Consider the following 24,839-nt stretch of genomic DNA (forward strand, 5'->3'; position numbering starts at 1 on the left):
ATCATTTTAATCATCTCCAAAATGTATATGTTTTATGCAATATAGAAAAATAAACAGGGAAGAATTTTTCTTATTGTTCAAGCTGAATACTAGGGATGAGAGTTGGATCTGGTTACATTCTAACAACTGACCCCTACGAGAGACAGTCAGTAATGTGAACAATGAGAATTTTTAAAACCATGATTATGGGCAAGAATAAAAAATTTTCTGCATTATTTCCACCTGGAAATCTCCCTTGCTATAAAAAAAGGTCATACCTGTTTGCAAGCAAGGGTGACAGCAGCGTTTGGATTTCGAATTTTGTGCCCCTCGTCCAAGATCACATAGTGCCAGTCATGTCTGCTAATGTCATCCTGCATCAGCCGAATGTAGGAGTAAGAAGTGATCAAAATGCCATGACAATGAGCAATATCTCGAATTAGTTTCTCCTAAAATGATGATAAAATGGTAAAGCCAGTTTTAAATAAGCTCATTTAAATAAACTAAATGAGCATGATTCTTTAAATGGCAACCTTTCAATGATATAATCTAATGCATTTTTAAAATATGTACACAATCATAATACATACGATTACAATTATACATTATCAGCACTGGAAGTTTATGTTTCATTAATCTGTAACTGGTAAACACTGACTACTAGATCTACTATTAAGGAGGAGGGCCCTCTCGGCATCAGAGAAATCCAAATCAAAACCTCAATGAGATACCACCTCACACCAGTCAGAATGGCTAAAATTAACAAGTCAGGAAACGACAGATGTTGGTGGGGATGCGGAGAAAGGGGAACCCTCCTACACTGTTGGTGGGAATGCAAGCTGGTGCAGCCACTCTGGAAAACAGTATGAAGGTTCCTCAAAAAGTTGAAAACAGAGCTACCATACGACCCAGCAATTGCACTACTGGGTATTTACCCCAAAGATACTGTAGGGATGTAGGGATGTAGGGATCCGAAGGGGTATGTGCACCCTGATGTTTATAGCAGCAAAGTCCACAATAGCCAAACTATGGAAAGAGCCAAGATGTCCATCGACAGATGAATGCATAAAGAAGATGTGGTATATATATACAATGGAGTATTATGCAGCCATCAAAAGGAATGAAGTCTTGCCATTTGTAACAACGTGGATGGAACTGGAGGGTATTATGCTGAGCGAAATAAGTCAATCAGAGAAAGACATGTATCATATGATCTCACTGATATGAGGAATTCTTAATCTCAGGAAACAAACTGAGGTTTGCTGGAGTGGTGGGGGTGGGAGGGATGGGGTGGCTGGGTGACAGACATTGGGGAGGGTATGTGCTATGGTGAGCGCTGTGAATTGTGTAAGACTGTTGAATCACAGACCTGTACCTCTGAAACAAATCATACATTATATGTTTTAAAGAAGAAGAAGATAGCAGGAAGGGAAAAATGAAGGGGGGGAAATCGGAGGGGGAGACGAACCATGAAAGACTATGGACTCTGAGAAACAAACTGAGGGTTCTAGAGGGGAGGGGGGTGGGGGGATGGGTTAGCCTGGTGATGGGTATTAAAGAGGGCATGTATTGAATGGAGCACTGGGTGTTATACGCAAACAATGAATCATGGAACACTACATCAAAAACTAATGATGTAGTGTACGGTGATTAACATAATTTAAAAAAAAAAAGGAGGAGGGCCCTCAAAAGAAGACTAGAAAAAGTTATCATATGTAAACACTTACCCAATATTTATTTTTCTAAAATATTCTTTGTGTCAATTCTTGTTAAACTTAAAACAACAAGATAGATGGGAAGTGATTTTTTATTTTAAAGCCAGAAAAAGAAAATGAGAGAAAAGCCAGGGTCTCGAGACAAGAAGACAAATCCAGGCACTCTACTGATACGGAACATGAATTCCAGGAGGAGAGAATACAAAAGGATATAAAAACAATGATTTTTTTAAAAGATAGAAAAAAAATCTGAAGAGGAACAGGAGTCTATAGAGCAAAACGTAATGGAGTGTCAGGCAGAAACAATGAAAAGAGACCTATACCTAGGCATATACCTACTAGAATTCCAAAAGTAAAGAGAAAATGCTGTAGCTTCTAGTCAGAACAAAACAGAAGAAGAAAAGATTCCCTTCAGAGGAAAAATACTCCACCTGAGTTGGATAACTCTTCTGTTTCTCTGAACTGTCAGAAAGCAAAGAGACAATCTTTCCATAATTCTAGGGGAAACGCTCTGACCCTGGAATTCTGCACTGATCCAAACTGGCAGTCATGCTTGACAGAAAAAATAAATTCCACCTCCAGACAGGCAAAAACAGAAAATAAACCAGCCAGAGAGAGGCTAGGCACAGTACACTATATATCCAGCCAGGGCAGAGGTATGGTCACTAAAAGAACATGGTCCCTCACCAAGGGCAGAAGAAAGTGTGCCTGGAATGCACAGCGCCTGCAGAACAGCGGACAGCGGAGCTCCCTGACCCAGAATGTTCATCACAGACAGAGCACTCCCAGCAAGCCCCTGAAACAGGACAGAGGTCCTATTACAAACCCCTGGTCTACAGGGGAGGAAACTGTAATAATACACCAGGTCACACAGCTGGGAAGTGGTGGAGTCATGATTTGAACGTAGACAGGGAGCCAACTCCGAAGCTAGTATTAACTCAATCTTAGGCAACGCTGCCTCATACTTAACCGTGAAAGAATCAAAAGATTTAAGGGAAAATTACATGTAATACATACACCAGTTCTTTAAAAAAAATTACACGTATTCTCTGCTTTTCCAAAGTTCAGTTAGCTTCTTCACTTTTACAAAAGACCTACGTTAGTATGTTTTTGCCGACCAAAAGAAAGCCAAAAAGGATTTTCGTTTTTATGAAAAAAGGTGAGTTTTTGTCTTTGTTTCGCAGTGAGCCTTTATAGAGGCAGCGCACACCCTGAGCACGAGAGTGGCGCCACCAAGCTCCTTGCCCGGGAACTACACTCAGCATCTGGGCAGCAAGCGCTGTAGCTTTGAACTGGATCTCTGAACACCTATCCATTATCTCGATTTATTTTGTGCATGTTAGCAAGATGTGTCCTAAGGTATCAGAAAAGCCTAAGAGAGGTTACTGTTTGGGTCTAGGAAAGCTCAAGAACTTTTCAATATAAATTAATGGTAAGTGCTTCTTCAATTCAAGCCATTTCAGGTTTTATAGGAATGCTCTACTTTTGGACAGCAGGGAAACCTGTATTAAAACAGTAAGTAAATATTATTAAGAATAAATCTAAAGTATAAAAAGGGATATATTTTTAAGTGTCACTATAATTCTTTTTTTATATATATATATATATTTTTTTTAAATGTTTTATTTATTCATGAGAGTCAGAGAGAGAGAGAGAGGCAGAGGGAGAAGCAGGCTCCCAAGGAGCAGAGAGCCCGATGCGGGACTCGATCCCAGGACCCCGGGATCATGACCTGAGCTGAAGGCAGACGCTTAACCATCTGAGCCACCCAGGCGCCCGTGTCACTATAATTCTTATTTAACAAAACCTAGAGTAAGAACAGGAGAAAATAAAAGTACACTAAAAATCCTGCCCCATCCAAGGGTAGAAAGGAGCACAAGTGACAGACACTGTCTGCTTTTTTTTTTTTAATTAACGTATAATGTATTATTTGTTTCAGGGGTACAGGTCTGTAATTCATCAGTCTTATACAATTCAAAGCACTCACCATAGCACATACCCTCCCCAATGTCTATCACCCAGCCACCCCATCCCTCCCACCCCCCACCACTCCAGCAACCCTCTGTTTGTTTCCTGTGATTAAGAGTCTCTTCTGGTTTGTCTCCCTCTCTGGTTTCGCTTGTTTCATTTTTCCCTCCCTTCCCCTATGACACTGTCTGCCTTTTAACTATAAAAGAAAAACAGGTTGGATTACATTTGTAAAAAAACAAGCCCATCTACTGATCCATAGCTGCTACTTCCACATAAATACAAGAATTAGACTGTATAATTATCAAACCACTCTAGGGGAAAAAACTAATAGAAAATAGAAAAAAAATCAGGAAAACAGAAAATACAATAAACAGAAAATACGATCGCTGGTTTCAGACTAAATATACCAGAAGTCTCCACAATGACAGTGGGTTATTAGCAGCAAGACTTTCCAGGGGGTACATACAGCCAAACCCTTAGACCAAAACGAGCCTGGCACTGAAAGCTGAAAATATGGGAACTACCCAAGAAATGCAAACAGAAACAGGGCAGGACTAGAAATACAAATAGCAGACAAAATGAACTGAACAGGAACAGAGAGGGATATTTTATATTTTAAAGGCAACAGTGCGCGCCGGAGGAGGAGCCACGCACCTTCACCTACCAACAAGCCCTGCACCAAACCAGGGGTGCAAAGCCCTCATAGCTGCGCTGACGAAGCAGGACATCCACAGCCTGCAGGGGACCAGGCACAGCCTCCCAGAGTTTGACAGACCAGAAGAGAGAAAGTTAAGATTAAAGAAAACAAGAGGTCAAAAATTAAGATACAAATGATCTGAGCACCACCATCCATGAGCTCCTTTTAAGAGCTATCAGCAGAGTTTCTGACCACACAAGGAATACTCATTCCTCACATGCCACTGAGGCTAAAAGCAAGCTGAGCAGTCAGTCAATGCAATCTGCTAAAAAAGGAAAATGAGAGAATAAGATAAAAACAAAACTTAGTGGACCATAAAAAAAACAAAACTGGTAGAACTGCAAAAGCATAAAATGAAATAGCTCACTGAAAAAAAACAAAACAGACAAAGCTCTGTCAAGTCAGCCCAAAGAACAGACTCAGCTGCACAGCGTGAGAAGGTCAAAAGAGCGCAACCCAGATGTAGATACTACACAAATGTGTCTTCTCACCACTGCCCCTAGTGAGCTAATGCCAAAACCCTGAACACTTTGACAGAGGACAACTGTTAAAAAAAAAATAAAGTACCAAAATGGACCCAAGAAAAATGAGACAAACCAATCAGACCAATTACTGAAGAACCTGAAAAAGATGGTATGCTCTTCTCACCAAAAGTCAACCAGACCCAAACGGTTTCACGAGCAATGTAGGAATCCATCCTGTTGTTTAAACTATTCCAAAATGCAGGAAAAGACAGGACGCATTTCAATTCATTACTATAAGGCTAGCAAAACCCTGTTTTCAAAACTAACAGACACACCACACTTACACGTGTACTCCCTACTAGAGATCCATTACTTATAAATAAAATCTAGCCGTATATTAACCTAATAAGGCTCATCACAGGAATATAAGAAGAGCGAAGTATCAGGAAACCTAATGCAATCATTCATGTAATCACAATTATGCAAATTTTATAAAATTCAACATCTTCAGGGCGCCTGGGTGGCTCAGTCGGTTAAGCGACTGCCTTCAGCTCAGGTCATGATCCTGGAGTCCCGGGATCAAGTCCCATATCGGGCTCCTTGCTCAGCAGGGGGTCTGCTTCTCCCTCTGACCCTCCCCCCTCTCATGTGCTCTCTCTCTCTCATTCTCTCTCTCAAATAAATAAAATCTTTAAAAAAAAAAAATTCAACATCTTCAAAAATGATTTTAATATTATGTTAATAAACTAGGATTGGAATATTTTTTAACTCAACAGAGTATAAAATGGTGTAGTAAGAGCCAAAAACATTTTGAAAGAGAAAAACAAAGAGGGAGAAATGACTTTCTCATGTCATAATACCCACTCAAAACTTGCGAGTTTATAAAACTGCTTTAGAGAACACCTACGGTACCCAGTACCCGGTACGTATTAAAGGTTCAACAGGGAGAGCTATGTTATTATTGTGACCACTACTTTGCAGCCTTCCTGTTCATGGTTTTCATGAACAGTTTTGGTTTTCAATGCCTGCACAGTCCTACATTGAAGACCACAGCTGATTAACCATTTCCCAACTCTGTACCTTACGGTGAATGCACAGTAAAAACCTCAGGGCTCACAGCTTTCCAAACACACAGCCAGGTTTCTCCTGGACTCGCCTCCCTCCCCTTCGCCCTGACTACACTGCTAATCCACCACCACAGGCCCCGCTGCAGCTCCTAGTGCCCATGAAGAAAAGCGGGCCGTGCAAAGATGCGCTGCTCTACCTCACCCGCCTCATCCCGCCAGTCCCGGGACTTTCAGAAGCCAGAGCTGATGCTAAGAGCTCCTCTGCACCTAAATTTTCCACGGAGACTGTGGACAGGCAGCTGCCACAACTCTACGCCCGTCTTCCCCGCCAGGAGAGCAGTGGCTGCTAGAAGTCATAAAGCAGCTAGGACCCAAGAAGGCAGCAGACCGAAACCGAGAATGTCCGTGCCCAACTCTCCTCTAGGCCTGGAGCTCTGTGCACACACAGAGACGAGGGGGGATGAAAACAACTACCAGTGTTTGGGGCTTCAAAACCAAGAGAGGACAAATTACCACCCACGTTTATGAAATGTCCACTGGGTCGTAGCCAGGTCTTGCAAATGTGCATCCACTTGCTTGGGACCCTGGAACTCCTGCAACTGCTGGATGCAAAGACTCACCACGGCCATTCCCTTAATGCCCCCACCCACCAAGGAATGCCACCCTGAACTGGATTCTGGATGCCACTTCACCACAGCTGAGCAAATGAGATGCCAAGTCTCTCAAATACACACTACTGGCACCATGGTCAGCTTCTTTTGCATGTTTAATAAGGACTGAAGTTGATCTGGAAAATTCTGTCATGTTAAGCCATAGAAATACACAATTTCTACCATATTCAGAAAGATGTATGATGATGAGTAATAATCAAAAAGACACTTTCATAAGAAGCGTAAGAATTTTTTTTTTTAATGTCCCTATTGACAATGTAACTTCCACTTAACGGCCACTGGGTAAAAACATCATCTAAGACTATTTGTTTTCACCTGATTCAATCTCAGAATTCTAGAACGGCCTAGACTGGAGTTTCAATAATGGCGAATTGTTGAATATTACGGACGTCTCTATCCAAACACTTAAGACAAATCATCTCGGGCGGTTTCAAATTAAAAGCTTGTAAAATATGTAACCTCTCCTAGTTTTTGCAATTAATAGGGTACATCTGCAATTAGCCTGACTTACTGAATGCAGTGCGGTTGTCATTAAAAGACGTCTGTGAAAGCGCTGCTGTTATTACGGAGGCTCAGGAGACCGATCCCTCCTAGAGGGCAAACAGCGGACCGGTAGAAAACAAGAGCCATAAATCACACTGTCAGGCAGCGGGGCGAGCGGGCTGCAGCAGAGGCACAGGAAGGCCATTCACGGGAAACACAGTGCGGCTTCCCGGGCAGGATTTACGGCACCTGTAATTAATTAAAATTTCCTTCAAGCTAAATCTTTAATAAACAAGGATTTGTGCTGACAATGAAGAAAAAAGGGGCTCCAGCACCATAATTCTACAATCCACCTCACAGAACAAGCATATAGCATCTATCATTTCGTGTATCAGGTGTATACACCGTCTCTCAAGTTAATAGGAATTACATCACTTTGTGTTATAATTTGTGTACTTGGAATGGGCCTGAAATATTTAGGATGCTGGAGGGACCATGTGGCCCTTTTCTACTTTTATTTGCTATGTTTTTGCCTGCCTCCCTTCCAGCTCTTTAAAAAGCCAAGTCCTCTGACTAGTGTTCCAGAAAACGGGCCTTTTTAAAGAACACGTGATGGCAGTTTCATCAAACAGCCATGTTTTCCTGTGGTTTGTCCTTTAGTCACACCTTGTGTTTCGCAAAAAGAATTTTAGCATGCTATTTCATTGTATCCATTTGGGGCCAGATGCATCTGGATGTGAGGAAAAAAAAAGGTCTAGACGTGAATGCCCACGAACATGTTTGATAAAGCAAGTGTGAACCTTCAAGCTAGCAAGTATTTATACTGAATCAGTCAGAAACAGCAATCTTTTCTTTTGACTACAGAGAAGAATGGGTCTACAACATTCTTTATTTCTAACAGTAAGAATTACCTGAGTAAATGTTACATGCCAAGGACGACACTAAGCTTCTCATGCATACCTATTACCCTCAACAACTCTTCACAAAATTACCAAAAAATACTCATTTTTTGGAGATCAAACTAGGCTCAGAGAAGCTAAGTGATTTGTTCAAGGTCACAAAGCTGTAAAATGGCAAATCCAAGATTCAAACCCTGATCTGGTAATGATAAAAGCTATGCTTTGGAACCTTTGTGCTATTGTTGCATTTCCCACTCTCATGCCCCTAAATGCCACAGTTTTGTCAAAATGTGATAAAACTCTTTGAATTATCAAAAATATTCCACAGAATTACTATATCTGTAGGATATAACAGGAAAAGGTGGGAGAGACAAAGTGACTACTGGTTCAGAATACAAGCAAGAAATTTCTCATTAAACATCTTCCAACAGGGCGCCTGGGTGGCTCAGTCGTTAAGCATCTGCCTTTGGCTCAGGTCATGATCCCAGGGTCCTGGGATCAAGTCCCACATCAGGCTCCCTGCTCGGCAGGAAGCCTGCTTCTCCCTCTTCCACTCCCCCTGCTTGTGTTCCTGCTCTTGCTAAGTCTCTCTCTGTCAAATAAATAAATAAAATCTTTAAAAAAAAAAACAAAAACATCTTCCAACAAATTGGAAAAAAGTGTCCTTAATAATTAAATAAACTTCATTTTACACAGTGCTAAAGATGCCACCACCCACTGTGAGTTATGAGGTAAGTACCACAAAACTGCCTTCTTTTATTATCTTTTCAGGTATTTTCTCTCCCCAAGAAAATGGCTAGTTTTTCAAGGTCAGTTAAAAACATCATATCCATATTTTGGAGCCCTAACAGCCTCAAATACCTGCAATGTCATGTTTATAGTTACTCAATAAATGTATGTTAATCAACTCATGTATCAAGTTTCTCTATGTTAGAAAAAAGGGATCATAAAACGTGAGAAAAGGAAAATCTTAGATTCCTATGAAATGAGATTTCAACTGACCATTAAAAGAAGATCCAGAAGACTGAAAATGTCTTTATCTGATTTGATTGTTTGGTTGAAAATACCAGCCACATATTTTTCTGCATGGTTGCTGGGTTTGCATCTGATAATTCTAAATTATGCTGTCAATCAAAGAGAGTACTAACAAAGATAATACAGGGTCACATGGTGAGAGAAGTAGGAAGCTAAAAGGCAATGTAAGGAAGAAGAATGACGGATGCGTTCCATTCAGAAAGTGATCATCTGATGCCTGTGCTCTAAATGAAAATTTTTTTTAATTTTCAAAATTTTACATCCTATCAGCCACAACAAATCATTAGGAAAATAAAGACAATCTACTTGAATGAGAAGCAGAACAATTACTAAATTAGACTTTTAACTTTTCTAAAGAGAAATTCTCTCCTCTCCCGTATTTTCTCCAGCACTGGATGTCCCCATGCCAGAGCACCGTTATCCGGACAGGCCCGTGGGCACAGAAAGCTCCCCCATGGAGAAAAAGAATCTCAGCTGATAAGGACAGAAAGGAAGTCAAGCATTAGATGCTGGGTTAGAGGTCAGACGGAATATTTGAAACATGATTAAAAAACATATTTAACTGTAATCTAACACAGTATCTGCAAGCCAACAGGTGTGCACGGGGTGGTGACAAAGATCTTCATGAACAAATATTAAAAGGAAGGAGCAAAGGTATCAAATGTCACTTTGGTGTTTGAATCTAGCAGCTGGAGTTCTGATCCTGGAAGTGTTACTAACAAGGTCTGTGCAAAGGACTTAATGTATTTTTAATGTGTCCTCATCACAAATAATAAACTGATATTAACAATGATAAATAATAAGCTGTGTTTCTAAGTCAAGAGTATGGTTTGTAAGATGCAAACGAACACCTTTTTGGTCTTTTGCATGCCAACTTACATCTTTAGGGATCGGGGATACTTTATAATGGAAAAGAAACAGAGTTAATTAAGGGTCAGAGGAAAAACACATGTCTACTGCTTTTCCTCAAAAGTTAAATAAGAAACTTCAAGTTAAGGTCCTTAGCAAACTGTAAAGCACCAAAAAAATTATGAACAATCACATATATGCATGTGTTTGTGTGTGCAAAACAACCTCAGAAGATGGAATCACTGCAAACAAAAGTGAAATATCTATTCTCTAAAGCTCTGCCCTCCAAACAAGGAAGCAGGGCACCAACAGAGACATTTCATTTACATGAAGATAGTTCTTCAGGTTATAAAGAAGAGGAAATGCAGGTAAGCTATGATAAAGGTGAAAGTGAATATATGCCCTTCAGTAGCCCAAAAGAGATAAAGAGGAACATACGGAAAATGTGCCTTTTAAAGAGAAACATCAAGTAACGAATCCTGCTGGATTTTGCAATACAAAACATTAAGAAATGTCAACATACGATGGAAATGAAAAAAGGCATCAAAAATGTTTTACAAGGGTGACAAAAAAGGTATTTACAACAATTTGGTTTGACTAGAAAAACAATCTAAATGGTTATTTTTATGCTGTTAAAAATCACTGTTTTGTTTTGTTTCGTTTTGTTTTGTCCACAGAATTAACCCTACTTCATTAATTATTTTAACTCAGTTTGTTTTCCATTTATCATTTAAAATTCAGGGCAAAGTCAGCTGGTTTAACAGCAGCTAGTATAAGCAAGATTCCATCTCACCAAACCTGAGCTACCAAATTATAGAGACTCCTGATTGACTTCTATCAAAAGTTGCACTTACTCATGATCGTGAACAAAACGGGAGTTTGGAGGAAAGGGGTACTGGGCGAAAGTGCAGAAACAATGGAGTTCAGGAGCTCACATGTGTCTAACTCAGTGAGGCAAACATTCAGTAGCTCTTCCAGGCATGCTGCTCTCATGTGAGTCCACAAGAGCTCACTCAAGAGCTCCAAAGACTTGGGCAAGAAAGAATTCATAGCAAACTGCCACTTCGTGTCAATAAAACAACCTGCAAACCCACGGTGAAGAAGGGCAATTATCAGCTATTCAGCCAACAGTCTGGATGGTCAGATCTGAGAATTAAAAAAGCATAATACAACCTCTCTGTGCTACCCATTTGAGAACAAATAACCTCCTTTTTAATCATGTGACTAAAATTACACATTAGTGAAGAAATTCAAAATACAGTGCTTGTGCTTACATGATGACCAGATTCAGAGAACACAATTTAACAAAAAAGCAATAGGAAAAGCAACAAATTAGGAAATTCTCAAAATGGCAGGCTGTTCTTTTGTTCATTAAAAATATGTTGAAAAGCATGTTAAATGCATTTACCAATGAGGAGTTATTACATTACACTTTCCTAAAACTGTGGAAAGCCACTAATGGCCCGAATCCAACTAGTTAACTGCTCTCTAAGCCCCCACTGTATGGTCCCACTCACACTAGCAGGCTCGTGGTGCCCTGTCTGTGCCCAGTTGTGTTTAGCTGGACAACAAACACGTCTCAAGGCCACTATGAACTGTTAGAATGATAAAGCCTACATTCATAATCGTTTTGAAAATACAGAGCTCTAAATTACATCAGTAACAGTAATGCATAGAAGAAACACAGGAACATGTATCCGAGAAATACAGGGATCAAAGGAAAAACAAATATGTAAAATGGAGACGTTTAAAACTAAGCAAACCAACAGGTACTGAAGTATTGTAGTGTTACCTTTTTTTGAGTATAGGAGCCGGTTTCATGTAGAATTGCCACTCTGAATGGAGGCCACCATGTATGAAATTCCTTCACCCACTGATGCATCACTGTCGTTGGACAGACAATTATAGTCGGACCCAACCCCTTGAACCTGCACCCAAAACGTCCAAGAAAACACAACCATGAATGACAATATATGGATGATTAACCGCCAAAAAACAAGAAAAATAAACAAATAGAAAGGTAACCATCTGAAAAAGAAAAGCCTAGCTATGGAAATTTATTGATATTTTCTTTAAAGAAAAAGCCGTTGAGGTTAACACCCAGTAAGTGAAATCTAGAGTAAAGTAAAAGAAAATGAAACAAAAATTACTAACAAAAATACTTTCCTTTCCTCTTCTATTCCAGGTGAGGGAAGGCATTACGTATCCCTTCAAACCTAAGAGAATCTTAGCAGTTTTCACCCACACGACTTCAGTCAACCTCCCAGCCATGGGAAGTAAGCAGGACAGAAATGCTGCCGTGCTCGGGGGCTCTGAAGGTTGGCATGCCCAAGGCACCGTGGTTACCAGCAGACGCAGCAATGCCTACAGTCAATCTCCTGACCGCTGCAGCCTGCTCGCTTCTGCATGGTGGGGCGCGCATCACAGTGACCACTTCCCCTGGAAAGCCCATAGCAAGAGTGCAGCTGTGCTATTCTTATGGGAAGCAGCAGAGCACGACACAGCGAGAGGCTTAATAGCGGTCACCCACTGACCCAGCAGTCCCAAACAAACACTGATGTACGGGGATATCCACTGGAGCATTATCTACACTGTGGAAAAAGTGGGCGCCACCTAAACGTCCATAAAGACAAGGGACGAACAAACCATTCCATTTCTTTAATTCAGCACAAGCTAGTCGTTAGGAGCGCTGCCTGGGTCTGAAACCCCCCAGCTCTGCACACATTAACTGCATGATCTTGGGCACATTACTTAACCTCTCTGAACTTCAGTTTCACATCTTAAAACGGGAGTAATAACAGTACTGATCACATAGGGTTAAATGAAGATTTAATTCAATTAATACCTGTAAAGTGTTCAGAACAGTGCCATATAGCAAATATTGTAAGGGCTTATTAAATAAGATGGAATATCACAGAACCATTAAAATCACTTTTGAAGAATATTTAAAAACCTGGAAAAATGCTCATAAGAAGTCTTTTAAAAAACAAAACTACTTATGTAATCACTCCAACTCACTTTCACATAGAGAGCTGGTAGATAGGTGGTGGTGGCCACTATCTCAACATCTATCTCTCCCTCTCTCCTTCCTAACAGAACCATGACTTTGTGCGGGTGTCCCCTCTTCCTTCCCACACTTGTACTTGATGGGATTCTGACCACTGCCTGGCTTGGGGAGAAGCAGGAACCCAGGTTCATACACAGCTGTCAGCACACAGTACCCCCCCCACACACACACACCCCGGCACTGCTCACTCTCCCACTTGGGGCCTGGTAAGACTGGCTCACTCAGGGTAAGGAAGAAGGACTTCCATTCCAGGCTGGGGGAGAGTTGTCTCTCTGGTCTCTCCTACCACATGTGAACAAGGAAGTGTAGCCCAGTGGCTGCCGGGCAGTTGGGCTACAGTGCACAGAGATCTGATGGCTACCAGGATAACTGACGTTACGAGAAAACTGAAGTCCCTGGGTCCCTGATGACATCACTGGGCTGTGGATCACGCTGTGTCTACTGCCCACCTCCTCTGTAGGTTCCTAGGTGGTATCACACATATTGTGAACATCTGACTCAATGTAAGGTTTTGCCTACTTGCAGCCAAAATATCCTAATACATTGCACACCACAGGTAACTGAATGTGCACCATCCTGCCTTCCTTCCCCCCATTATAGTAGAACAAGTACCCGTCCTCTTGTGTGACCAATCCCTTTGCCTTTGCCTCAGAGCCCATACCCCACTATGTCAAGGGTCCCACTACTGTGCCTACTTCTTCCTCAGTCCTGCTGGGAGCTAGGCACCAGTTGGTACATAAGATGAAAATTAAGCAAAAGTCAGACTATCTCCAGGAATTCAGCGCTAGACTCATGCTCAGCTTGTGCTACAGGAGGCAAGTGGGAGCCAAGACTGACTGAGGACACTGAGGCCACGGGGCCTACCTTTCGCTCACTCTGGGGCAGAATCACTGCCACTCTCCCCCTGCCCCACCTTTTTATAAAAGCCCAACAAGGATGTTGAATATCTGAAGCTAGGGGCACACTGCACTTACTTTCCCCAGGTTACCTCATTAATTCCCATAGTTGCAATTACTCCCTCTACACGGATGACACCAAATCTAGGTCCCCAGCCCAGATCTCTTTCCTGAACTCCAAAGTACCACACGCCCCCACAACATCACACATCATCCTCCCCCACCGTGCCCTCTTCCCATGTTTCCAAACCCAATGGAAAGAACTGTCACCCACTATTGAGGTGCCCAAATTCAAAATCCATGCTTCATCACTGATCTGTCCCTCTTGTTCTCTACCTACTCAACCTACACTGAGTTCATGTCATGTCTGCCTCCAAGAAAGGCACCCTGTCTCTCCATCTACACTGTTGATACTCCAAGTCTGGCCACTATCACCTCTTACCTAGGTTACTGCACTTTTTAACACAGACATTTCAAAAAAGCAAAATCTGAATGTCTCATCCCTTTGCTTGAAAGGCTTTAATGTTTGCCCACTGCTCTTGAATAATCTACACACCTTAAGCTGGCCTATGAGACCACAAGGACTGACCTCTGCTCACCTCTTCAGCCTCACCTCTCTCACTGCCCCCACCCCCAACATCTGCCTCTGTGGTTCAGCACTCCTACTGCCAGCACTGTCTTCAGTTCCTACAAAGTGCATATTCCTCTGATCTCTCGAAATTCCCCTTGTCCCTTCTTACCCCTTATCCTAGCTGCCATCTACTTGTGCTTTAGCCCGAGGTTCTTTTACAGCCTTCCTTTTTTCTCTGGATGAGTTAAGTAAGCATCCTTCCTTGGTATATCCACACTAGTTAGGACCCTATACTAACCCTACCATAACCTGCATCACTCGTATTGTAATTGTGCGTTAGATTCTTCCTAAGCCCCTTGAGGGTAGGAATGGCCTCCTCTTCAAATGCCGAGACCACGGGACGTAATTAATGAATATTAGCTTTATTAAATGAAAGCATTTTCTTGGGCGCCTGGGTGGCTCAGTTGGTTAAGCGACTGCCTTCGGCTCAGGTCATGATCCTGGAGTCCCGGGATCGAGTCCCACATCGGGCTCCCTGCTCAGCGGGGGGTCTGCTTCTCCCTCTGCCCTCTTCCCTCTCGTGCTCTCTGTCTCTCATTCTCTCTCTCAAATAAATAAAATCTTTAAAAAAAACATTTTCTTAAAGGTTGTTAGAAAATATATTGAAATGTTAAAAGAGATTATTTGTGAGTTAGGGAATCATGGGTAATTTTTATTTTTTTGCTACAGCTCGATAAATAATTTCTGAGCTTAAAAAAATTTTTTGTAAGTCACTCAGAGTAAATCACACAGTGCTTGAAATATTAAAAATAATCTTCCACACAACTCAAAAATACCTGTAGTTCTAAAACAGAAACAAGCCATAACTGAAACGAGGCTCACCCTTATATTCCAATGTGACAAACTGCCTCCATCCACTTCTAAATCCTCTCACCCTTCAGCCACAGCTGCTGCCCCTGCCCCTCTGCTCCATATTAAGGGCTCAAGAAGTAGAGCCTACAACAGACTTTCCATTTCCCAAAGAATTCCCAAGCCAGGTTCTGCTCCTCACTAAGGGCAGGTCCCGTGCAGGCGTCCCCTCAAGCTCCCTGGGGATGGCATGACTCTGCTCTGGCCCCTTCCATGACAATATTTCTTTCTAAAAGGATTAAATGCACCAGCTTCTTTATATCCTCCATAGGGAACAAGAGTTATTATCAATATGCACTTAGCAGGGATTAGGAAACAACCAATCAAAACCTGTTTAAAATATTTACAAAGTCACTTTCAAATAAGCATAAATATATACACATGCTTTATTCAGCTATATAGCATTTTTTCTTTTTATCACATGCTTAATGCGAACAGCTACACTGATGACTCACACTGTGTCATTTAGGGCCAATATTTTATTCTAGCTGAACACAGATCTGGCATTATGGTGCCCTTTCATTTCTGCCATTCTCCCGCTATTAGAAGACTACAGAGGTTTTCACACTGAGTGGAAATCTAGGAGCAGACCTAGATTGTTCCTGAACCACAGGAGGGGCAATCAAATCCATTAACAATCACATCAACTGAACCACCCTTTTCCAACCCTCAAAACCAGTGAGATGAAAATAAGAAACGGCTAAATGTACTAGAGTGATTAGCATCAATTACCAAACTGGCTAAAATTCCTTTCATCTTTGATTAGCATTGATTATCTAATGAGTTTAGGACAAGCCAATAGCTCCAATGGTCAAATACTTCAACCTACAAGATGGAAATCCTGCTATCCACAGGCTAGAACTTATTACGAGGAATTACAAAGTAAAATATTTACCTTTGAAAGTTCATTAACTTGTTCAGGCCATGTTGTTTGTAACCAGGAATTTACTAAATGATATCCAAGGCTTTAAAGTGTTAACTGAAGTTTGAAAGGTAAATAATTTATTTCCTCATCATGAAATTCAGGGGACCTATTGTAGTATGAATGGCAGAGAAGCGAGTAGAAGGGAAGAGAAGGTAGTATACACATGATGAACTGGGAGCACAAAAACCAGTATAGATTTTTATAACTGCATGTAATAAGCTTCTCCCTATTTTAAAAACAAACACACATGCAAAACACATTAAAAAACAAAACCAAAAAAACTTCTTTACCATGAAGTTTCTTCTTGGTATCCCAGAGACTTACACTGTTTCAATGATCATGGACCATAAAATTGTAACACGAAGACCATCTCAAGTTTGGGCCCCCAAATCTACAGCTCACAGGGGTTCCGAGAAAATGTAAATAGCCGAAATGAGCCATGTCAGCTCACTGAGAACTTCATTTGACCATTCGTCTCTTTTTCTTTAGGACATAAACACAGAGAAGAACTCCAAGTTCATCTAGTTGCAGAGGTGGGCAGGTTATAAAATTGTGAGAAAAATATGATACAATTTGCTTTGGCACATGGAAGTGGAGGGGACCAAGCTCCCCAGCACACCTCTATTCATAAAGAGCCTGGTTGGCTGATACATCTGCATTCTGGGAAGCCACTTCTACCAATACTATTTTAATAAAGACAATCTGGGCTATCGTCCAACATGCCACACTATTTCATTATGGAAAAAAGGATATGAGCATTGATAGTTAATTGATTACAGCTGCTGCTCATTATTAGCCCTGCCTTCACTCCTAGTAGGATTGCCACCACTCTGGAGAGCATGTTTTAATTTTTAGATCAAAACTACACTGCAGGGATGACTTGAGTTTTCGTAGGCCCAGAGTATTAGACTCCACACAAGTTTCATGATAAGAGGAAGGGAAGGAAAGATAAGAGATGGGAAATAAGAAAATCCCAGAAATCATTTAAGGAAAGAAAGACACTCCTAGAAACAATCTAGGGCAGCCTGGGGCATTCCAGTTATCCAAAAAGAAAAAAACAAACAAAAAACACCCAGGTAGAGATGCAGAGCCAAGCCAATCAAAGAGCTTATTTAAAACAGAGAAAGCACTTTTGCAAATGCTAAACTAATGACACTCATAGATAGGAAAACACTAAATGCTCATTTTCAACTCTTTTTCCCTTGGGCTGGAATGTCTTCATGGTTCCAAATAAAATATGCAATAGAATTGTAATATTTGAAGGAAAACCTCTGCTTCAATACAACTTCCATGTAATAACAGCAAAGCATTTAGTATTTTAAAATCTCTAAATGTTTTTTCCCTTTCCTACATCATATAAATATTCCTAAAATATTCTAGAACTTCAAATACTCCTCATGAAAAGTATGATCTGTTAAATTAATAGAATAGGAATAAAAACAAAGCACTATTTTTAAGATAAAAAAAAAGTTCTTTACTCAATAGTTTATGGTTTGCATTTGGCTCCATACTAAACGTTTCTCTGGGGCTAAACCCAAGTGCAAGGACAGTCACTTTCTGCAGTTGTTAGCTTCCGGCACATTGGCACTATGTTAAAGGTGTCTCCAAACCCTATTTAGTGAGTGTCTGAGGTTGCTACAACATAACCATCTGGTAAATATCTTGCTGTTACTCATTAGATAAACCTACTTGAATCCAAGGAGCTCTCAGATTTTCTGGGTCCAAGATAAATATCCTACATAATTCACCTCATATTATTTTTACCAATACTGATTTACATAAAGCCAATTTACAGCTTCAGTATGTAAATAAATGCTCACTGTATTTCAAGATAAAATATTTCAGTCCCAACATACTGAACTAACACAGTTTAAATGTTGATTCTTTCCGAATACCACAGCTTTAATAGTTCATTTAAATTCCTAAAGAGAATAAAGATCACAATCTAAACATAATTTTCCATCATTTTAGGCAATCATTTAGGCTTTGGCTTTAGAGTTGATATAAAATTCTTGAAGACTGGGAGAGGGAGAAGAAACCATAGTGAGCAGACAATGTCATGTAAAAAAACAAACAAACAAACAAAAAAACACTACCACTATCTGTAAATGCTATCGCACATACTGATTATAAAAGAAATTCGGGAGAATGGCTTCTCCAAAGCTCCAACTTTCCCCATGAACAGACTTTGTACTTACTGTAATGCTCACCTGGTCTCCTGCCAGAACAAATATTTTAATGTAAAATTTAATAAATGGAACTAAAGGTATTATGCCCAATTTAAAATTCCATATTGTGTAAACTATCGATATTAACATAATTGAGTTTGTAAACAATCCATTTGTAGAAGCTAACCTTAGACACTGTATTGACCCAAAATATCTAGTGGGGCTCATCTGCAAAATGAAGCATCAATGCCTGGAATTCATTAAAAGCGTTACATGTTTAATTTCTCCTGCCCTACAGCTCCATTGTCTCGTAAAAATTTTCCTTTGATGTCCCCCACTAAAAGAATTAAAGGAATATTGTAATTGAAATGTCATCAATAATTCACAAGACCCTCCTCCACAGCAATACAGCTGATGAAATATTAATTGAGCTCCACAGACTGACAGTCTGCAGAGGAGCACTTGCCTGTAATTTGAACCACGAGTCCTGATCTTGCTGTAGCTCAGACCTGCCAAGAAGGCAATTATCTGGATGGTCTTGCCCAATCCCATTTCGTCTCCCAGAATTCCTCCGGCCTGCTGGCAGTGCAATTCCCACAGCCACCTAACACCTGTCTGCTGGTACCTACAACAACAAACACCAACAAGAAAGAGAAAATGGCAAATGGTGGATGATACAGATCATAACAGAAAGTACTCATGAATTAATCATTTGGCTAGGTTCTAGTACCAGTCAGAGAAACATGCCGGATGTGTGTTTTACATGAGTATTATATTTATAAGGTCATACATTTTTGATTACCTAGGCATAAAATCACAAATTTTTCTTTATAGAACATGTTAACACATTTCTAATTAAACTGATAGATGACCCGGGTAGTTAGGGACTATTTCATTTCTTTTTCAACATTAGAAATAGCTTGGTAAACAAGCATAAATTTATTATATTTTATTCAGTATCTTTCCGGAAAAAAATCTCAAATACTTTTAGTTATATAAAGTTCCCACAATTTTTCTATGAAAAAAGAGGCATTAACGTTTACTTTTTCTATCTCAACGGCATCAAAAAGCAAGAGACAGAACACCACAATTTACATCATATACTGTTGAAAAGTCACTTGACAATTGTATTATCTTCTATAGGAAAAATTTAATTGAATTTTAAGGCCATAAACAAGTCTGAATAAAAGGCTGCTCACAAAATTAGTACATGACAGATGATTCTCTTGTATTATTAGCAGATGCAAAAAAGAACAGTTTAAAGACTCAACAATACAAAAAGTCTTTTTAATTTTTTAAAGCAGAACTTGATTCCGGGGCTTTATCATAAATACAGAGAGATCAGAGCTATTAAAATTTTAAATAAGGAGTACAAGACAAAGAAAAATAATATGTTCCTCTCTAAAAACAAAGTTGGTAATTTCCTTTCTCCATCAATGGCATATTCAATCTATAATCTAAAAAAATGAAGCTAAAAAAAGGATTAATGCAAGAAGAATTTTTTAGAGTTAAGGAAAAACATCATAGAATGGTATGAAAATTATATGCCAAGTTTAAAAACCAATCTAAGGCAAAAAATATTTAAAAGACCATGAAATCTAGGGGCACCTGTGTGGCTCAGTTGTTAAGCGTCTGCCTTCGGCTCAGGTCACAGAATCCCACATCAGGCTCCCTGCTCAGCGGGAAGCCTGCTTCTCCCTCTCCCACTCCCCCCTGCCTGTATTCCCTCTCTGTCAAATAAATAAAACCTTAAAAAAAGAAAAAAAAGACCATGAAATCTAAAGATTTTTTTCCCCCAAAGAAAATACCAAGGCTGATAAGCTTCCCATCTTAAACACAGGTGGTTTTGTTGTTGGTTTACTGGCCCAATATTTACTCCAGTTTGTGTGGTATGTCTACCTAAAATCTCACTGTGAACTCTAGTCCTTGTTGAACTAGTTTTATTTCATCTCTTAATCATTACTAGGGGAAGTAGTTTCCCCTAGAATCAATTCCAGAAGTTTACCTCTAGCTGTTGCTATTACTATCTATCATATAAGGAAAACTTTGAATGAGAATGTTGTTGCTTATTAAGTTTGCTATTATACACACTGAATATGCACCCTGAAGAAGAGGATTAAAAATCAAAACACGGGGAAGTCTTATATGGATAAAAGATCACTGAATTGAGGAAGAAGGACAAGTTCTATTAATACATGGTACATAATCAGAGAATAATGGCTAACCAACTCCTTAAGAAGCCAACTGCTGCGGAGGCAGAGGGCCACGTGGTTTGGATATAGCCTCACAACCGCCCTACATAAAGATGAGCAACCCATTTTATATTCGGATATGAAAGCACGTAGAGGTTAAGTAACTTGACAAAGATCATACTGCTAGGAAAAAAATGAGCAAGCCTGAACTGAAATCCAGAACCTCTCCTTCCAAAGTGACTCTACTTTAGAGATAATGTTGACCAGCAGTTCTTGATGGGGAGTTATTTTGCTCCCTAGGGGACACCGGGCAATCCCTGGAGTCATTTTTGGTCGTTCAAACTGATAAAGTACAATTGTTATCTAGGAGGTAGAGTCTAGAAATGCTGTTCAACATCCTACAATGCACAGAATAGTCCTTACAACAAAAGAATTATTCTATCCAAAATGTCAGTTGTGCTGAGGATGAGAACCCCTGATCTAGACTAAAAGCTGATTGTGAACCATTACACTGGACCAATCTCAGCTGTGGATAAAGATGTAGTACAAAAAACTGATGTATGATCAGAAGCACTAAATAATCAACCTCCTTTTACTGAGGTGGAGAACAAGTATGGGAGCAACTCCTCCAGACAGAGTAAGGACCAAAATCTCCCAGTGATCATTCTAGTGTTCCACCACTACACCACACCACCTCCCCCTAACACAGGTCCAACACCTCTTTTTGTTTGGGGCCAATCAACTTAAGGCAGGGAAAATCCTTAGAGGAGACCTTGAGAAACCATGAAAGGAAAAGTGGCAACCTGCACGGTATCCCAAAGGGAGTTTAGGAGGGCATTAAGACAACTGCATCCTATGTGACCCAGGAGAGGCAAGAGTAGTGTGATGGGTGTTTCCTCATCAACAAATGTAATCTCCAAGAGCATATGATTGTGTGTTTATAAAATGATTAACACTAAAGAAATGGTTTAAGGAAAAATATCTACTAGGTGGCCCTATAAGTCACATCACTACATGGAAATCCCCAACAACTGGGACATCGTACAAAGATGGCAAAGAGTGGCTCTTTCTTTCTACAAAGGCCCTCAGATCGCATCAGCACGCTGGCTGGCGGGTGTGTGTCGCTGGATGAGGAGGAGTTAGGGGACCTGGGTTCTGGTTTCAGCAGTGCCACTAACTAACTTAGGTTTTGTTGCTTTGATTTCCTAATAAACACTATAAACAATGACATACTTCAAATGAAAGCAGGTTACAGAATACAGTTTTCAGAACCTTTGAAAAGCATACAAAAAATTACTCCTTGTAAAGTTTTACAAACTATTGTACAATAATAAAAAAAATGACCATACTCTGCTTCCCCCATGAGACTGAAGTATCACAAAATAACCACAAATAATTGGTGTATCTTGGCATTGTCACACTAACCCAAGATTGCATTTGCTAGTGTGGCTAAAAGTAAGGTCAAAAGATTGAAGTTTGTCATTTTATTGCTAAATTATACAGATGAATGCATTTGCTGGGCAAACTTTCAAAACAGAATTTTAAAAGTTAAACATGATCTTGCAGAAAATAGCACTTAAATGGATAATTGTACCTCTGACTCCCTTGCGTACAACTATACCCTGTTAATTTAATTCCACAGAGTGCAGTAAATACGGCAAAAAAATATCTATGGCTTAAAATTAAACTGGCCTGGCTAAAACTTAATCATAAAAGAAAAATGGAAACTTACCAATCCTATTAATTTTTTTCATACAGCAGAAGAAAAGGAACAGAAGTTTAATAACACTTATGAAATGTTTAAAAACCTGTTTTTGAGAAATGAAACACAAAATATTTTCCAGAAATGTGTAATTAAGACTAATTAAAACAAACAAATATGACATGTATTTACATTAACTACTATAGGGTTAATAGTCAATACACCGAAGCCTATATACTCTTAGTAAGCAAAGTTTGGTTCTAGTAACTGAAATTTCTTTAGCCGAAAATCTCACACTTATACAACAATGCACATTCAACTCGACTCTTAAGGATATATACCAACTTACTACACATGCAGAAGTATCCTTCTTCATTAAATCAATTTAATTTATAATTTGGGTATTCCTCTTGCTAGTACAAACTGATACTATTTGGACTGTTCCTTAATAAGCAATCACTTTAGAGAAGATAAAAAGAGTTGTCAATAAATGTTGTTTACATACCCTTCCATAGTTAATTTTCATTTGGGAGAAGCAATAAAGTGGCCACCTCTCTGGGCTAAGAATGATTTGTCTGCAAAAATTACTAGAGCGATTCAGATTTGAATTTCTACATAGGTCGGCTTCTGCCCAGTTACGGCAGCCCAACCAAGACACTTCACATTTTTAGAATTTCAGCTTTCCTATATATTTAGTGGTATAAAATAACTACTCCCAACTCCTTTTGCCCACCCTCCCCTCATTGAGGTAAGAGTTAAAACTATAATATAAGCCCTTTGAAAGGAAATATAAAAAGCACGTTATTTTTAAATAGACATCCTGCACAAGTTTAAGGCATGGCAGACAACCGAATCTATGAAGGAGATTAAGCATAATCATCTCAAAGAAAGAAGTTTACATCCCACACCCAACTACCAAGTGATGCTACTAAACAGAAAGTAGCTATTTAATGGCTTAACTTCCTATATGCATCGAAGAAGCCTTCCTAAAGTATCTTGTTAAGTAAATCCCAGGAGTGATGAGATTGAAAATGTGCCTCAGTATTTACACTCATCACGGGAGACTGGCCCAGGCATCTATCACACAGCTTCCAGTTATCTGGAACACTCAGCCACTTCACATATGAAACGTAGTCAGTTTCAAATAGCAACTTAATGCTGAAGGTGTTTGCCTAGATCTTCTCTTTTGACATTAGAACATCTACATAAAATATTTAGAAGCACATTTGGTCAGCTCAAAAGTATTATACCCTTAGGTACAACATAAAACAAACTACTCAGAATAGTTTTTATTTCTACACAGAAGTAAAAAAAAAAAAAAAAACCTCAATATTGATTTTAATATACTACTCTTCTTACTTAATTCATCTGACTTAAGAAATTAGAGGTTTGGTCCCTTAGAATTACTAAGAACAAAAAAATAATTCAATGTAGATGGCTTTTAAATGTGTTGCTTTTAGCCGGCTGAGACAGGTCCACACAGATTCACCAGCTTACAAACGTGCCCCATGCGCACTTTAGTCAATTTATTATCATCTACTTTAATGAGCAGCACGTGGCTAAAATTTCATTTGACAGTATCTATATTTGCAATAAACTACTGCAAGTACCTTAGGGGCCCACAGGTAACTACTGAGTCATATCTAAAATATTAATTTGTACACAATGGCTTGACGACAGATATAAAGAAAAGAACACATGGCACATACTTAAAAAGCTTTTTGAACAGAAAACCCGGCATTTTAAAATCATCGAACTCCGCATCGCTCTCCTCAGAATCGTCTTCGAGCTTCAGACACTTCTCTTTGTCCCGCAGCCTCAGCTTATTCCATCTCCTACCATGAAAATAAAAGTCATATTTCCATTATTTTGGTTACAAGACAGATTAAAATACAGTTCTACATAATGCACATGAAAAAGAAGGAAATTAGAATGGTCTTTTAGCTTTCTGCTACCGTCATTACCCAAAACTCTGATATTCAAAGAAAAAAAATTCTCTTTTCCTTCCTTTTCAATTCAATTCTTATTTGAATTATTACAGCTGCTTTAGAAATATTTCTGTAAGGTCCCATTTCATTATCAAAACTACTTGTGCCTCTTCTGGCATACCCTAAGGGGGAATTTCTCTGCTACTTCCTAAGATATATGAACTTAATTCTAGCAAAGATTCAGTGAAAATTTCAATATAACTATCTCCAAAATGGCAATGTAACAAAAAATTGATTTTATTTATAATTACTATTTCTGTGCTAAAGATATGATAGTCATAGCATAAAACAGCATAGTATTTTGAACATAAAGCAAATTTTGGGTCAAAATTGCTATATATCAGATTAACATATTGTTTACTTAATGGGGGCATCAACAGTATCAAAGGACTGATAAGTAAACAACTTAGAAAAAAATGTGTTCACTAAATAAAATCTAAGTTATAAATTTAGTAATATGATGCTTTTCAGATATAAAATGAGTGTTTCTATTTCAGAGGGGTGATGCCATGTATGTATACCAGAAGAAATGTCTAAAGATCTGAAAGTTTTAATAACACACTAAGGTTATTGGGAAGGTGTAGTATTTAA

At 39.4% G+C, this 24,839-nt stretch overlaps 1 protein-coding gene across 1 annotated transcript in view; it reads right to left on the minus strand.

Annotated features, from left to right (window-relative positions):
- Window positions 1–24,839, minus strand: part of ERCC6 (ERCC excision repair 6, chromatin remodeling factor) — a 66,742-nt gene that overhangs the window by 19,266 nt on the left and 22,637 nt on the right. The window contains exons 5-8 of the mRNA XM_021699821.1: window positions 23,970–24,095; window positions 18,833–18,991; window positions 11,623–11,758; window positions 258–428 (exon numbers count right to left, since the gene is read on the minus strand). Coding sequence (XP_021555496.1) covers window positions 258–428; window positions 11,623–11,758; window positions 18,833–18,991; window positions 23,970–24,095 — 592 coding nt within the window. The remainder of the gene's footprint in view (window positions 1–257; window positions 429–11,622; window positions 11,759–18,832; window positions 18,992–23,969; window positions 24,096–24,839) is intronic.

The sequence above is a fragment of the Neomonachus schauinslandi genome, chromosome 6 (assembly GCF_002201575.2).
Source record: "Neomonachus schauinslandi chromosome 6, ASM220157v2, whole genome shotgun sequence".
Classification (NCBI taxonomy): Eukaryota; Metazoa; Chordata; class Mammalia; order Carnivora; family Phocidae; genus Neomonachus; species Neomonachus schauinslandi.